The sequence below is a fragment of the Scardinius erythrophthalmus genome (genome assembly GCF_964197995.2).
Source record: "Scardinius erythrophthalmus genome assembly, chromosome: 23".
In the NCBI taxonomy this organism is placed as follows: domain Eukaryota; kingdom Metazoa; phylum Chordata; class Actinopteri; order Cypriniformes; family Leuciscidae; genus Scardinius; species Scardinius erythrophthalmus.
This window is the reverse complement of record NC_138243.1, coordinates 13,258,194-13,272,830: the sequence shown is the minus strand read 5'-3', so window position 1 is coordinate 13,272,830 and position 14,637 is coordinate 13,258,194. Positions and strand designations below refer to the sequence as shown.

The 14,637-nt window shown below is 38.6% G+C and overlaps 1 protein-coding gene across 5 annotated transcripts; it reads left to right on the top strand.

Annotated features, from left to right (window-relative positions):
• The first annotated feature begins 399 nt into the window (after positions 1–399).
• Positions 400–14,087, top strand: plpp5 (phospholipid phosphatase 5). 5 transcript variants are annotated; one of them, XM_081355222.1, is made up of 8 exons: positions 400–677; positions 1,803–1,921; positions 8,528–8,636; positions 8,736–8,826; positions 10,253–10,316; positions 10,626–10,750; positions 12,668–12,838; positions 12,923–14,087. In XM_081355222.1, the coding sequence occupies exons 2-8, from the start codon at positions 1,851–1,853 to the stop codon at positions 13,090–13,092; spliced, it is 801 nt and encodes a 266-aa protein (XP_081211348.1). In that variant the 5' UTR covers positions 400–677; positions 1,803–1,850; the 3' UTR covers positions 13,093–14,087. The 5 variants fall into 5 exon arrangements, with proteins under 5 accessions (XP_081211348.1, XP_081211350.1, XP_081211347.1 ...); XM_081355224.1 differs by having other exon boundaries at positions 460–879; XM_081355221.1 differs by having other exon boundaries at positions 494–742.
• The last annotated feature ends 550 nt before the right edge of the window (positions 14,088–14,637 follow it).

The window sequence follows — 14,637 nt, the reverse complement described above, 5'->3', positions numbered from 1 at the left end:
TATTTAACATGTAAGTCAGTAACATTGTTGAGTTCATAGCAAAAGGCTGACTTTGATTTTGCATGATTTGAAATGTTTTCATAAATATTTTCAAAAGTTTGAGTTCAAAATATTTTAGGAATATAGCGTAGTATTCAGAAATAGGGTGAATTCAGGGTGATTTAGGACACTTTTTTGCCATTGGAGTGATACAGAAAGTGTCCTAATCAACCTGAATTCATCCTTTATAATCTGAGGACAGCTGGTTTTAAGTAAGTAAAGATAAATTATGAAAGTGTAATATTCTTGGGATTATCTGATTAATTTTCAAAGCGAAAATATTGCTATTTTAAAAACGAATGCCAAAGTCATCAGTCATTCACAATCTCCCTTTAGGCCACTGTCATGCGATTCACAAAAGCTCTACGAATCGGTTCTATCGAATCTGTAAAAAGAACCTGTTCAGTTAAACGGCTCCGCGATTCGGAAAGGACTGACGTGTTAATTGTCCGTGTATGTGCACTGCTGGCACTGGCTCGTCAGTCAGACCTCTTTATCGCTGATCTGTAGCACGGTCAGCCTCTGCTGCTGGACATGTCAAATATATATGACCGACAACATCGCAAAATTCTGCTCCGGTGGCTGCTCTCAACAGCCGACAAGGCGACGGTTTAAACAGAAAAGGAAAGAATCCGAAGGTCTGTATTCAACTCCGCGCTGCAGACAAAAGACGGAGGATGCGCGATGTCGTGTTTGCGGAAATGTTCGTAAGCAAATATCACAGATGTGCCGCGCGACCGGGGGCGACTCAAGTGATGATCTGGTTTCACTTGGACTTTTCGATCCTTACTTCCGCGCTGGAAAAACTACGCTACATCTAGCTGTGTTTTGGAACATATGGTAGCTGGTTTCTAGTTGTCCTAAACTGTAGACCATCTTATACTAGTAACAAACCTGGCATCTCTTATGCTGGTTTAAACTGTGGTATCTGCCATCCATCTTGGACCATTAGTAAACCAGCTACCAGCTGTTCATATACCATCTTCAGGTAGTTAAACTGGAACATGGTAGATGGTTTCTAGCTGATCTAAGGTGGTGATTGCAACAAACCAGCTGCTAGCTGGTCATAATTCAGGTTGGTTTTTGGTCAACCAGCTTGTAATGACCATCATAGACCAGTTAAAATCAAGATACCATCTTAAACTGGATGTTTTAACCGGTGATTGATCTGTAGGGAAACTGTGGTTAATCAAGTTGTATTTTTGAACATGGTATCTGGTTTCTAGTTGGTCCAAGCTGTAGACCATCTTAGGTCTACAGCTGGTTAAAATTGTGATATCTTGGACCACCAACAAACCAGCTACCAGCTGTATGTATCATCTTAAGATGGTTAAACTGGTTTTTGACACATTGTATATGGTTTCTAGTTGATCCAAGGTGGTCATTAGTTGGTGATCAGCAACAATCCAGCTGCTATCTGGTGATACTTGGCTTGTAATGACCATCATAGACCAGTTAGAATCCAGAAACCATCTTAAACTGTTTATTTTTACTAACAGGTTTTTGTGTCGCATGCGTAATACATATAATATAAATCCCCTTTTGAATAACACTAATGGTTTATTTTCGAATGATGTTGGGTTTATAATACTAACCAGCTGAAGTGTCACATTCCTCATCATATCTTCTCATTTCATGCTGGTGGGAGGTTGTTGGTGATGAAGTTTAATCTTTAATGTTCTCAGACATTTAATTCAATGCATCTACTGTATATGAATTCTTGGTTTCAGTTCAATGCAAAATCATCTTCCACTTTCTTCCAGGTTTTAGGGGAAGGTGTCTCCATATTCAATGACCAACCAAGACCAAAGATGAGGAAGAGTTTTGATAATGGCTTCATTGCTGAAGTTATTGTACGGCTGCTGCTTTTAGGTGTTTTTCTGTAAGTAGCCTACACTTTATTCTTGTATTACTAACCCACAGGGGCGTAGCAAGCTTTTTAAAAGTGGGGGGGATGGATGTGGTTTGTTTATTAACAATAAAAACGATGAATACAATGACAGAAGGGTACAAAAGGTATAGCATACAAGATATAAAAAGCTATTTTAGAAATAAGATTAAAGAAGTTTCTTATAAACTTATTCACAGATTTTATCCAGCAAGTCATTACTTACAAAATTTTTAAAAAAGGAATAAATGTAAATTGTACTTTTTGTAATGAATATGAGGAGACTGCCTTGCACTTATTTTGGCACTGTGCACTCAGTTACACTATGGGGTAAGGTCCAAAGGTTTATTAGGGAGAATATTCAGTGTTTAAAACATTTTTCACTCTTATGGGAAGATGTACTTTTTGGCTTAACTGACTATCCTGACCAAAAAGAACAGTACTTTTACTTAATTAATTTACTTATTCTGTTGACCAAATTTCACATTCATAAGTGTAAATTTAGCAATAAAAAAAAAAAACAATTTTATGGTTTTGTTAACTGAAATATGTATTTATATTGACAGTATCAGAGACTCAGAATAAGAAAGCAGTAAGAACTTTAAAAATTTGTAAATTTTGCAATTTATTTATTTGATTTTATGCGTGTATAATACTTTCCTCCCCCTGGCAATTGTTTTGTTTGTTGTAATTTGTATTTCCATCTTTTTCTGTTTCTTTTTTTACTTTTTTGTTTCTTGATAACATTTTGTATGGTATAGTTCTTCGAAAAAAAAAAAAAAGATATAAAAAGCTTCCCATTTAAATTAGTGATTCTAGAAAAGTATAAAAACACACTCGGAACACGGAAAATAATAAAATAAGTGAAAATACGCAACAGTAGACTTGCTAAAGAATCAGAATCAGAAATACTTTAATAATCAGAGGGGGAAACTATTTTTGTTACAGCAAACTCCAGATATACAATATATAATATATATATATATATATATTAAGAACAATATAAATATATATATATATATATATATATATATTAAGAACAATATATATATATATATATATATATATATATATATATATATATATATATATATATATATATATATATATATATATATATATATATATATATGCAAAGAACAACAACCAAACTGACCAATGAACATATGACCAACTACCTCTCATTTAAAAGAACCAAAAGTGCTCTTTCTGCCCTCCTTACAGGAGACAAACTGTTCAGCAATCTTTTTTCTGTTTACCCTGTCCAGCTTGTCTTTATGTACATGGCACACAGCAACACTGTTGAGGCGGGTTTGGGTCATGGTGCTGCGTAGCCATGTTTTCAGCCTCCGGAGGCTGCTGAAACTCCTTTCTGACTCTGCTGATGACACAGGCACAACTAGGAGGAGTCGGGCAACTGTTTCGACTTGGTCAAAGAGACCACGGACCTCTGGGGTCATCCGTTGAAGAACAGCAACAATTTCAGTACTAGACTGGAAGCTGTACTTCATTCTGAACAACGCAAGCTGAACTTTGAGGATGTCTGGGTTGATTTCTGGGTACTGTTGGACAACATCATGTATCTTTCCAGTTAAGAGAATTTGTTCCAGGTGCCTTAACATTTGCATTCCCTCCTGCTCAAATCTTTCTCTAAACTGCATGTCAGCAACATCCAGAACTTTGTAGAATTCAGTCCTGTAGTAGTCAGAAGGGGACACATGTACATGTGCAGGAGCACTACCTGTGAAGCGCTGAGGTGGGATACGGACACGAGGAGAGGCAATTGGAGTGAGATGGAGTGTCTCACACATCCTTGTTGCTTTTGTGTAAAGAGCCTGAAAACTCTCTGTGTTTCTCTTTTTGCTGAAACTTTCCTTAACACAGGCAACAGCTGAAAGCATACCATCTAGGGTCTGTGTTCTTCTCTGGAGGGACATATTCAAAACCTCCAACTCCCCTGTGATCTCCAAAGCACACACAAGACCAAGGACAACATTTCCCTGCTGAAATGTCTCATACAGCCCCTGTGCCTTACTAGCCGCATCAGACTCACTCATTGCCATCTCAGCCAAAGCCTTGTTTATGCACTCGTACTGGTTTAGCACACTTCGGATGGCACTAGTGCGGACCGTCCACCTTGTTGGACACAGAGGTCTTATAGTGTGACATGGACCCTCACCCTCCTCAGACCTTGCAATTCCCTTAAATATGCCCTTCAGTTTCCCTGACTGCCCAAACAACACTCCCAACTCATTGACCCAATCCAGAGAATTCCGTATAAATATTGAGGCAGTACAGGACCTCTGTGTAATTAGGTTAACACAGTGGGCAGCACAATGAACATAGGGAGCCAGAGGTTGTGTTTTTCTTACAATGGCCTGTGCTCCATTGTATTTGCCAGCCATATTTGCGGCCCCATCGTATGCTTGGCCACGCAACCCAGTGATAGGCAAGTTTAGGCGCTGCAAAACATCCATGACTACTTTTGCTAGATTTTCTCCTGTTGTCAAAGAAACCTCATAAAGACCAATAAATTCTTCACGAGGGACTAAATCCTTGTCAACATATCTCAAACACACTGCCTCTTGCTCTTTTCCAGACACGTCTCGTGTCCCATCCATCATCACAGAGAACTGAAGGTGTGGAAGTGATCTGATGTTTTCAACTACTTCGCGTATGATCACGCTGCTGAACAAAGTTAGAATTTCATTTTGAACCATAGCTGAAGTATATACATCCTTTCTACCACCTGTCAACCACTTGGTTAGAGAGGGGTCATCCTCTGATTTGTACTTCAGAACCTGTTCAAAATTTCCCTCACCACATTCATGGCCCCTAAAAGGTAAGCCCTGCCTAGCCAACATCTGCACAGCACCAATGATTTTGAGAAGACATCCCCTTGCTTCCTCTTGCTGTTTCACACTCGCACTAGATAGCTGAACCTGTACTGATTGATCTTCATAGATGTGCGTTGTCATGGCTGTCTTATGACTATCAGATCTCTCATGCACAGTAAATCGCTCAAGGGCTTTTTTCCAATTTTTAAACCCAGATGAAATGAATGCTGAATCAGCATTCTTGGCAAGAGGTGATGTCTCAGAGTTAAAGGCTTTGGAGCAGTAAAAGCACAATACACCCTCAACACCAGGACTGACATGGAGCCATGGAAATTTCTGGTACCACTGAGTTTGAAAACTCAGAGTATATTTGGGCAAGGACTGTTTTGCAATTAATTTTGGATCTGGTTGATTGGGCTTACTGAACTGATGGCGAGTAACAGCCACGTCTGAGTTCTCTGCTCCTCTCTCAACCATTTCATCTTCATCCTTATCCTCTCTGACCTCTCCCTCACTCTGTTCTTCTGGCCTGCCTGCTTCGGACCTGCCTGCTTCGGACCTGCCTTCGTGCCTGCCTGCTTCGGGCCTGCCTGCTTCGTGCCTGCCTGCTTCGGACCTGCCTGCTTCGGACCTGCCTGCTTCGGACCTGCCTGCTTCGGACCTGCCTGCTTCGGACCTGCCTGCTTCGGACCTGCCTGCTTCGGACCTGCCTGCTTCGGACCTGCCTTCGTGCCTGCCTGCTTCGGGCCTGCCTGCTTCGGACCTGCCTGCTTCGGACCTGCCTGCTTCGGACCTGCCTGCTTCGGACCTGCCTGCTTCGGACCTGCCTTCGTGCCTGCCTGCTTCGTGCCTGCCTGCTTCGGACCTGCCTGCTTCGTGCCTGCCTGCTTCGGACCTGCCTGCTTCGTGCCTGCCTGCTTCGTGCCTGCCTGCTTCGTGCCTGCCTGCTTCGGACCTGCCTGCTTCGTGCCTGCCTGCTTCGTGCCTGCCTGCTTCGTGCCTGCCTGCTTCGGACCTGCCTGCTTCGGGCCTGCCTGCTTCGTGCCTGCCTGCTTCGGGTCTGCTTTTTCCTCCCTCTTCATCTCTGTCTTCCTCACTCCTGGCCACATCCTCACATACACCCTAATCAAAACGTTTGAAATGAAATTGTGAATTTGATATAAACACACCAGACACACGCATGCACCTGGGATGGAAATAAGCACCAAACATTACACAAACACACGCATGGCCTCTCTTCCTTCATATAACTCTTTCAGAAACTGTAATATTCATTTCATTGCTCACCTGTGAACCTTCCTGTGCTCTATCTGAAACTGATGGCTCCAGCAACTTTCTCTCCTAAACAAGGGTGCAGTGGTAAAGGAATAGGGTCAAACAGTTACAGCTGTGGCACTAGCAAACCTCAGTGGATACTGAAAAGTAATATCATGAAATAAATGCAAACAATATCTAATGATAATAGGCTACTGTTGTTTAATGTCAACATTTTTCAACTTTCAGCTTTCAACTTCACTTACAGGATTTCTCTTGAAAAAGATGTCAATCTTCTCCTGCCTCTTTCTTTTCTGCATCTTAATGATACTGCGTGACAAAAAGACAGTGGTAAGCTTGATAGTGACATGGGTCTGACAGGACTGTGACTGAGACTGCTAAATTTTGCTTACTTGCGCCCTGAAGAGGGGAGATATATTTATAAAAAAAAAAAAAAAAAGGCCACCCAAAGCTTTTTCTCAGGTGGTATAAATAATGTAACAATTTACTGTTTTTAAACATTAAAATAATATACACTTTTCTTTCATAGTTCTTCAACAGATATGCAAACAATGGGTCTCATTCATGAAACACGAGCAGAACAAATTTTTGTGTAAATCGTGTGTAAAGTGGTTCTGGCGTAAATTTTCGGATTCATTAAAATGTTCGTATTTTCCAAATGTTAGTTGGTACGAAAGAAATCTACACCCAGATAAATCTGCTCCCAGCCACACGTAAATAGTGCGCTTAACATCCGAACGTTTTGCTCATTAATAAGGCTGCATTTTAATTCACCTTAATCGGGTAGGCTACATATTTACACAGCATTTTGAAAAAATATTATAGGCCTATATAGTAATTACATACGGTTTTTCTTTTGACTTTTATTACGAGAGGCAGTAATAGCATCTGCAAACGGCACACAAGTCCGCAAGTTTTTTTATTTTTATTTTTTTTATTTATTTTTTTATTTTATATTCAAGCTGTTTATTCATTTTTTTTTTTTTTTACAAGTCCGCAAGTCACAAGTGTTGCAGTCAAGCTTCATGTCGAACCATTTTCTTTTCACTTCTGGGATTGTTCGATTAACAGATGAAACTCCATTAACTGCATCTGTAATATGCTGCCAAGCATTTTTACCTAAAGCACCTAAAAAATCCTTTTTTTTTAGGACCTGATACGCCACTATGTAGGCCTATGCTTGAAAATAAAATGTGGCGTTTTGAATGAACTTCTGATAATAAAACTTCAATTTCTGCATCTGAGAAATTTCTCTTCTTCATTCGCTTTTGAGAAGACATGTTGAAATCCTTCGTTTCGTGTCATAAGATGATGCCCATATATAGTTGTCAGTTGGTTTTAATGGGCGGGATTTATGGTAATTGAGAGAATGAGCGTGCACGCGCGTCCCATTTACGACTGATTGGAATTCATTAACCCACACACACATTTCACTATCAAATCTGACGTTTACGAAGTATTTGTGAATCAGGAGAAGAATTTTCGGGAATGTCTCGCAAATCACTCACATATTTACTCGTATATTTACGAATGTTTCATGAATGAGACCCAAGGTCATGATTTCTCACTTTTTTCTCCTCAAAAGGTACAATCAAACACAACAGGTAAGTATCCACTAAAGTATTCAGCTAATCAACAAACAACGCTCAAAACATCAAAATCAATTGCACTGGCAACAAACCCATAAATACACTGCTTAATAATGGCTATTTGTCCCTCTTCCTCGTCAATCCCCTGCCTTCTTCATCACAGTTACTTTATACACTACATACCACATACATAACTGAATTTAGCTAGCTGCTGAACAATATCCAAATTAGCATTAGTCTAAAAAACGAAATATAATACAGAAAACACTCGACATGTCAACAAAACATAAAAAGAACATCTTCCCAAACACATATCAAGCTTATTTAAAAACCTCCAAAGCATAAACACTCATTCAAAGTACCTGGAAAGGGGAGACGTAAATAACGATAAACATTCAAGTAACTTTAATCAAGTTCCCGCCTCAGCACGAGCTGGCGATACATCTAACACACCAAGAGAGGCGGGACTTAAGGCAGAACAGCCAATCATCAGCCGGTCACACTCAAAGCCGGTGTCACGTTTGAGAGGGAGGGGGAGAGGAGGCAGCCTCTTCTCCGGCAGAAACGGAGGAACGACTGTAGTAAGGCGTTTGTGCAAAACTGCGGAAAACCTGCAGAAAAAGTGTGGGTGTTGAACCCTCTCATCGGGAAAAGTGTGGGTGTTAAAACACCCACATCCCCCACGGGTGCGACGCCCCTGCTAACCCAGACCTTTGACCTGAACTACTTCTGTGGGTTTGACGGATCTAACCGGTAACCTTTTATTCATAACCTGTTATTCCAGTCTTTTGTTCTGTTTTGGAGAGCCAGGTCCTCTCTCAGCTCTCCTGAGCTGTGCCTCTGTTTGCTTGTTTTGTGGAGATGAGGATTGTTCTCTCACTGTAATTATGTTCTTGTAGCGTGACTGAGGGGATTCCTCCCTTCAGCCGTGAGATCCAGCCTGAGGAACTCTGGCTCTATAAGTTCCATCCCGTCAAAAAGGACCGTGTTCCTACCCGCCTTATGTTTGTAAGTGCTTTCCACTCATATTCAGCCATGAAACTGCTTCTGAATATGCCATGCTGGTGTTTGATTAAAGGGATATCATTATTTCTCTGATTTAAACAGTCTATCGCCCTCTTCGCTCCATTGGTGGTTATTTCTTTGTTTACCTTCTTGAAACAAGGTGGAAAGGAAGATATGAAAGAGGCGTCTTTGGGTAAGGACTTAAGTGTGTGTTTTATAAATATTTACATATATAAAATATATACAAGCAATCATGATTAAATAAAATTCAAAATATAATAATTTTTTAATTATACTTTTACACTGCCAAAGGATGGCAAAAAATAAAATGTTGTGTTAATTACGTTAAATATTTTGAACACATTAAACATTAATCGCAGAAATTAAGTTTTCAGTTAATAATTAATTTCAGCGTGTGTTTAGCAGTGTTTTTTGGTGTGCATGAATTTATGAATTATATGGACTCATCATTCGGTTATTATTTATATGGACTCGTCATTCAGGATATATGTAAGGGATAATTCACATCCAGCCGGTTGTTATGTAAGGGTTAATGCCCGACGAGGTGTCCATTGTTGGGTATTAATGGACGACGGCGAGGCGTGAACCGTTCAACGCGCAGCTTCCGCCGAAGTCCATTAATACCTGACAATGGACACCTCGAAGGGCATTAACCCGCTTATACCATGGTCACTTGCCAAATAACACATTTTTAAAACATTAGTTTATTTTTTAATTAGTTTTACAATCGAAATCTAAAGTTTTTACAAACAATAACTTGGTTTCCCTGGTTACGCCTGACGGTTTATTTACTATCTGTCCTCTATCATTTTTTAATGGACACCCTTCAGCCAATCAGAATCGAGTATTCACCCAGACTATGGTATAACACTGAATAAACCCCCAAAAGTCGGGGTCCTAATCACTTCCTAATCACTCTGTCAGGGTTTATTCTATGATGACAACCGGCTGGTTGTGCGTTATCCTGCTTATTACACGACTACTTGCCACGTACATTTCGACACAAAATTTCGTTTGTATGAAACGAGAGCAAGTCTGCGATACTGGATGGCATAACTTAGTATCTGTACTCAAAATTTAGATTTTTAATATTTTATTAGCTCACCAAACGCTAAACTTATTTGAAGAAAAAACATTCCTAACAAAAGTGTTATATCGCTGACTTCAGTGACCCGGATGAGTCTGTGTTATCTGTTTTCAGCGGTTGTTATCGGGGGATAACATACAGTTGGATGGCGTGATTGACCAATCAGAATCAAGTGTAATAAATGAATACATTTTAATAATTATATTAAACATAAACTGATATATATCTGATACTCTCAGATATATATATATATAAAATATTTTTTTTACACACATACAGTATACATAATGTATATGTGTGTGTTGAAAAATCTATTATATATAATATATATGTGTGTGTTTGTGTTATGTTGTTTAGTTCATATAAAATATATTATAGAATAGTTGAATGTCTCCCAGTAATGTTAGTTTATAGTGATTTTTATCTATCAAAAGTATCAAATGATGATCTGATAATCTTTTGTGTTATTGCCGGCTAATGGAAGTCTCTGTATGTCTTTTGTATGACACAGCTGTGACTCTGACCCTGGTGTTGAATGGAGTTTTCACTAATGCAGTCAAGCTAGCCGTGGGAAGGTGAGTGAGTGAGTGACCAATCTTAGCAAAATGTTAACTTTGCACCAAACTGTGTTAATGTCCAAATGAAAATTTCCAATTTTCAAAATGTATTCATCTCAATCCACTTCACATAACTTTATTTTGTAAATAATTTCAGATAAATGTGGTGTTTAATTAAAAAAAAAAAAACAAAAAAAAAATTACATATTAGATTACATTAAGATCTCTCATTGACTTTCAGCTAAAATGAAGCATTTGTGGAAAGACTAGAGGAGAGGAATAGATACTCTCAGGCATAATTAAACTTAATGTCTCCCTCCATACCAGGCCACGACCGGATTTCTTCTACCGCTGTTTCCCGGATGGCCAAATGAACCCAGAGCTTCACTGTAGCGGTGACCCGGATGTAGTAATGGAAGGCAGGAAGAGCTTTCCAAGCGGACACTCTTCCTGTAAGAGCAGCTGCTGTGTTTATTCAGTGGTATTTTTTTAAAGTCAACCTGAAACACAGTTCATGACACATTTTATTTCTGTTGATTGCTTCATTCCGTGATTGCTTCAGGGAATTTTGGTACATTTCATAAAAGATTACAATGAGCAACATTTGTTTTGTTTGGAGTAAAGGGCATCACTGAATCATGCACAATAAAACCAGGAAGATATATTTTAAAAAAAGTCAGTCAATAGGGACATTTTTTTAAAAATCTATAGAAATTTTAGTAAATAAATTAATAATATAGTATAAATAAATCTTATTATATACTACTGTTCAAAAGTTTGTGGTCAATAAGATTTTTTTTTACGTTTTTAAGTCTCTAACTCTCATCAAGGCTGCATAAATGTTATTACAATTTAAGAGTACGTTTACACGACAACAATGTACCAAAACATTTTCCTTTGCATCTTCCGTGTACAGACGGCAACGTTGTCAAAATGATCCCCATTCACACGGATCCTCGAAAACGACAAAAAAAAACTGTATAATTCATGCCTGGCCAGTAGATGGCGATGTCACTTTGTAAAGAAACACAACGCGCCTATAGACTGAACACATAATACGCATGCGCATGACATCACCTTTTCACAAATTTGTTGATGATAACGGTATAATTTTCTTAAAGGGTTAGTTCACCCAAAAATGAAAATGATGTAATTAATGACTCACCCTCATGTCGTTCCAAGCCCGTAAGACCTCCGTTCATCTTCGGAACACAGTTTAAGATATTTTAGATTTAGTCCGAGAGCTTTCTGTTCCTCCATTGAAAGTCAATGGACGGCATACTGTCCATGTCCAGAAAGGCAATACAGACATCATCAAAGTAGTCCATGTGATATCAGTGGCTCAATCTTAAGTTTATCAAGCGACGAGAACACTTTTTGTGCGCAAAAAGTAAACAAAAATAACGACTTTATTCCACTATTCATTTCCTTCTCTCTGGGCCTCGAGTGAGTTCACGTAGTGTTTTTGCGCAGCGCGTCTGTGTTGTACGTCACACGCATCACACATGACCAGCGTCGGCCAATAGTGAGCCTACGTGTGACGTACAACATAGACGCGCTGCGCAAAAACACTACGTGAAATAGCTCGAGTCCCAGAGAGAAGGAAATGAATAGTGGAATAAAGTCGTTATTTTTGTTTACTTTTTGCGCACAAAAAGTATTCTCGTCGCTTGATAAACTTAAGATCGAGCCACTGATGTCACATGGACTACTTTGATGATGTCTGTATTGCCTTTCTGGACGTGAACAGTATGCCATGGAACAGAAAGCTCTCGGACTAAATCTAAAATATCTTAAACTGTGTTCTGAATATGAACGGAGGTCTTACGGGCTTGGAACGACATGAGGGTGAGTCATTAATGACATAATTTTCATTTTTGGGTGAACTAACCCTTTAAACTTGCACTTTGAAACCCGTTTTCAAAAGTTTCTGTTTTCAGGCGCCCAAAGCGCCATTGTCGTGTAAATGAACGGCTAAAATGTTTTCACTTTCAGGTTTTCCTTCCGGTGTCGCGTAAACGCCCCCTAAAATAGCTGTTTTCTATATTAATTTATTTAAAAATTTAATTTATTCCCAGGATGGCAAAGTTGAAATTATTTGATGAAGTGAAAGGTTAAGGGAACAACATTAATTTGAAATATAAATTGTTTGTAAAAAATCTTGTCACTTTTGATCCATTTACACATTCCTTGCTGTATAAAAGATAGTTTAAAAAAATCTTACTGATCTTTTTATATATATATATATGTGTGTGTGTGTGTGTGTGTGTGTGTGTGTGTGTGTGTGTGTGTGTGTAACACAAAATAATATGACTTCATATTCTCTGAACATTCAGCCACCAACTTTCTATCTTTTTCTGTTGTCATAGTTGCGTTTGCTGGTCTGGGCTTCACTGCCCTGTACGTGGCTGGGAAGCTGCACTGCTTTAGCCCAGCAGGCCGAGGTAAAGCCTGGAGGTTGTGTGCCTTCCTCACCCCCCTCCTTTTCGCCATCATGATCGCCCTCTCCAGAACATGTGACTACAAACATCACTGGCAAGGTGAGAATTGCATGCCATCATCATCACTGCTCTAGTGACATGTATGGTTTCAAGGCAATGACACGGTCTCCCGTTCACTTCCAGATGTGTTGGTGGGATCTCTCCTCGGTTTGGCCTTCTCGTACTTGTGTTACCGACAGCATTACCCAGCTCTCAACGACTTGAACTGCCACAGACCACTCCGAATGAGAGAGGCAGCGGCTCTTGCACAGGAACGCAAGCCGGCCAACCCAGGCTACCTCTTACCTTTGTAGGAACTCAAATTCTGTTACACCTTAACCCAACCAACAACCATATTCTGTGTGAAAGTTTACCAAGCCAGTCGCTGCGATTATGTATTGTTATTTTTTGTATGTGTGCCGCCTGTCAACCAGCGAGTACGTTGCCTTCCTATACTGTTTTAGACATTCACGATGAATGGTTTTGTGTATCGTAGAGCTGTCTTTTTGAAAATGTCTTAAACAATTTGTAACTTATCAAGCTCTTTGAAAATTTATATGTGAACTATCATGGTGAAAGAACTTTATGTATGTTAAAACAGCTTCTAGGTCAGTTTTACAACTTGGCAGACATATTTATAGAGATCTCCAGTAGAGACTGTATGCATACGGGAAATCCCCTGATATCTTTGTCAATAAAGTTTGTGATGATTTCTAATGTATCAGCTGGAATTTGAGCAGATCATTCGACATTTCAGTGTCTGTCAACACTGTTGAAGATGACTTGCTGTGAGGAGACCTTTGCTCTGTATTATCTGTTATCTGATACAGTATGGAACATCACTCTGGGAATCTTCTGGAAGTGAGTCTGTAATGTTTTGTTTTATTTCCTGAGAACTATTAGATATGTTTGATAAATTGTGACCTTCACTACGAGGTCCCAGCATCTGTGGTCCATACCGAAGAACCAAGCAAGAACTAGAGGTCATTCTAGTCAACCAACAATCATAAACATAATGTCAGATTTCTAAAGCTATTTTTAACTAACTAATTTTATATCAAGAACATTTCACAATTTGCATGCAACCATGTTACACAATTTTCTCAGTTATAAAAATGTAACATCCAAGAAAAAGCATAATTTGGAAACTAGTTACAACATGGAAGATACATTTCAGGTATTTTAGTTTCTCAATTTTTATACAAAGTGTAGTCATGATATTTGTCAAACTCAACATCTGCTTAACCCTGTTACACAGATCTATCAAAATGATCAAATATATAATTTATTAAAGTTTATCAGTACCTACAAAACAACCGTTGGTCCCAAGCTTAATTTAGGCCACATTTGTAACATTCTAAGCTGTATTTTATTTCTTTTATAAACTATATTTTAAGCTGTATACGGTCACATTTTTTTTAACAGTCAAATTACAAACCTGAATAGAAAATTAAACCACTTTAAACTGAATGTATATATAAAGAGTTCAGATGCAAAAGCCTCTAAGTGCCATCTGAAATTTTCTTCTAGAATGATCATTTTTATAAACCTTGTATATTTAAGTTAAGTAATTTCATTTAAATGACAAGGTAATTTGCATTGCCATTTAAGTGAAATTATTGAACTTAAATATATACGAGCTTGATAAAAATGATCATTCTAGAAGAAAATTTCAGATGGTACTTTTGCATCTGAACTCTTCATATGACTATATATATAACTAAATGTAATGTATAAGTTTATATATCTAAACTTTTTAGAAGCTTCAAGATTTCGGTTTGCGTTTTTGGTCACTATTTAATCAGTACTCTTACATTTGTGTTTTTTATGACCATGATTCTAAACTTTATAAAATTAAT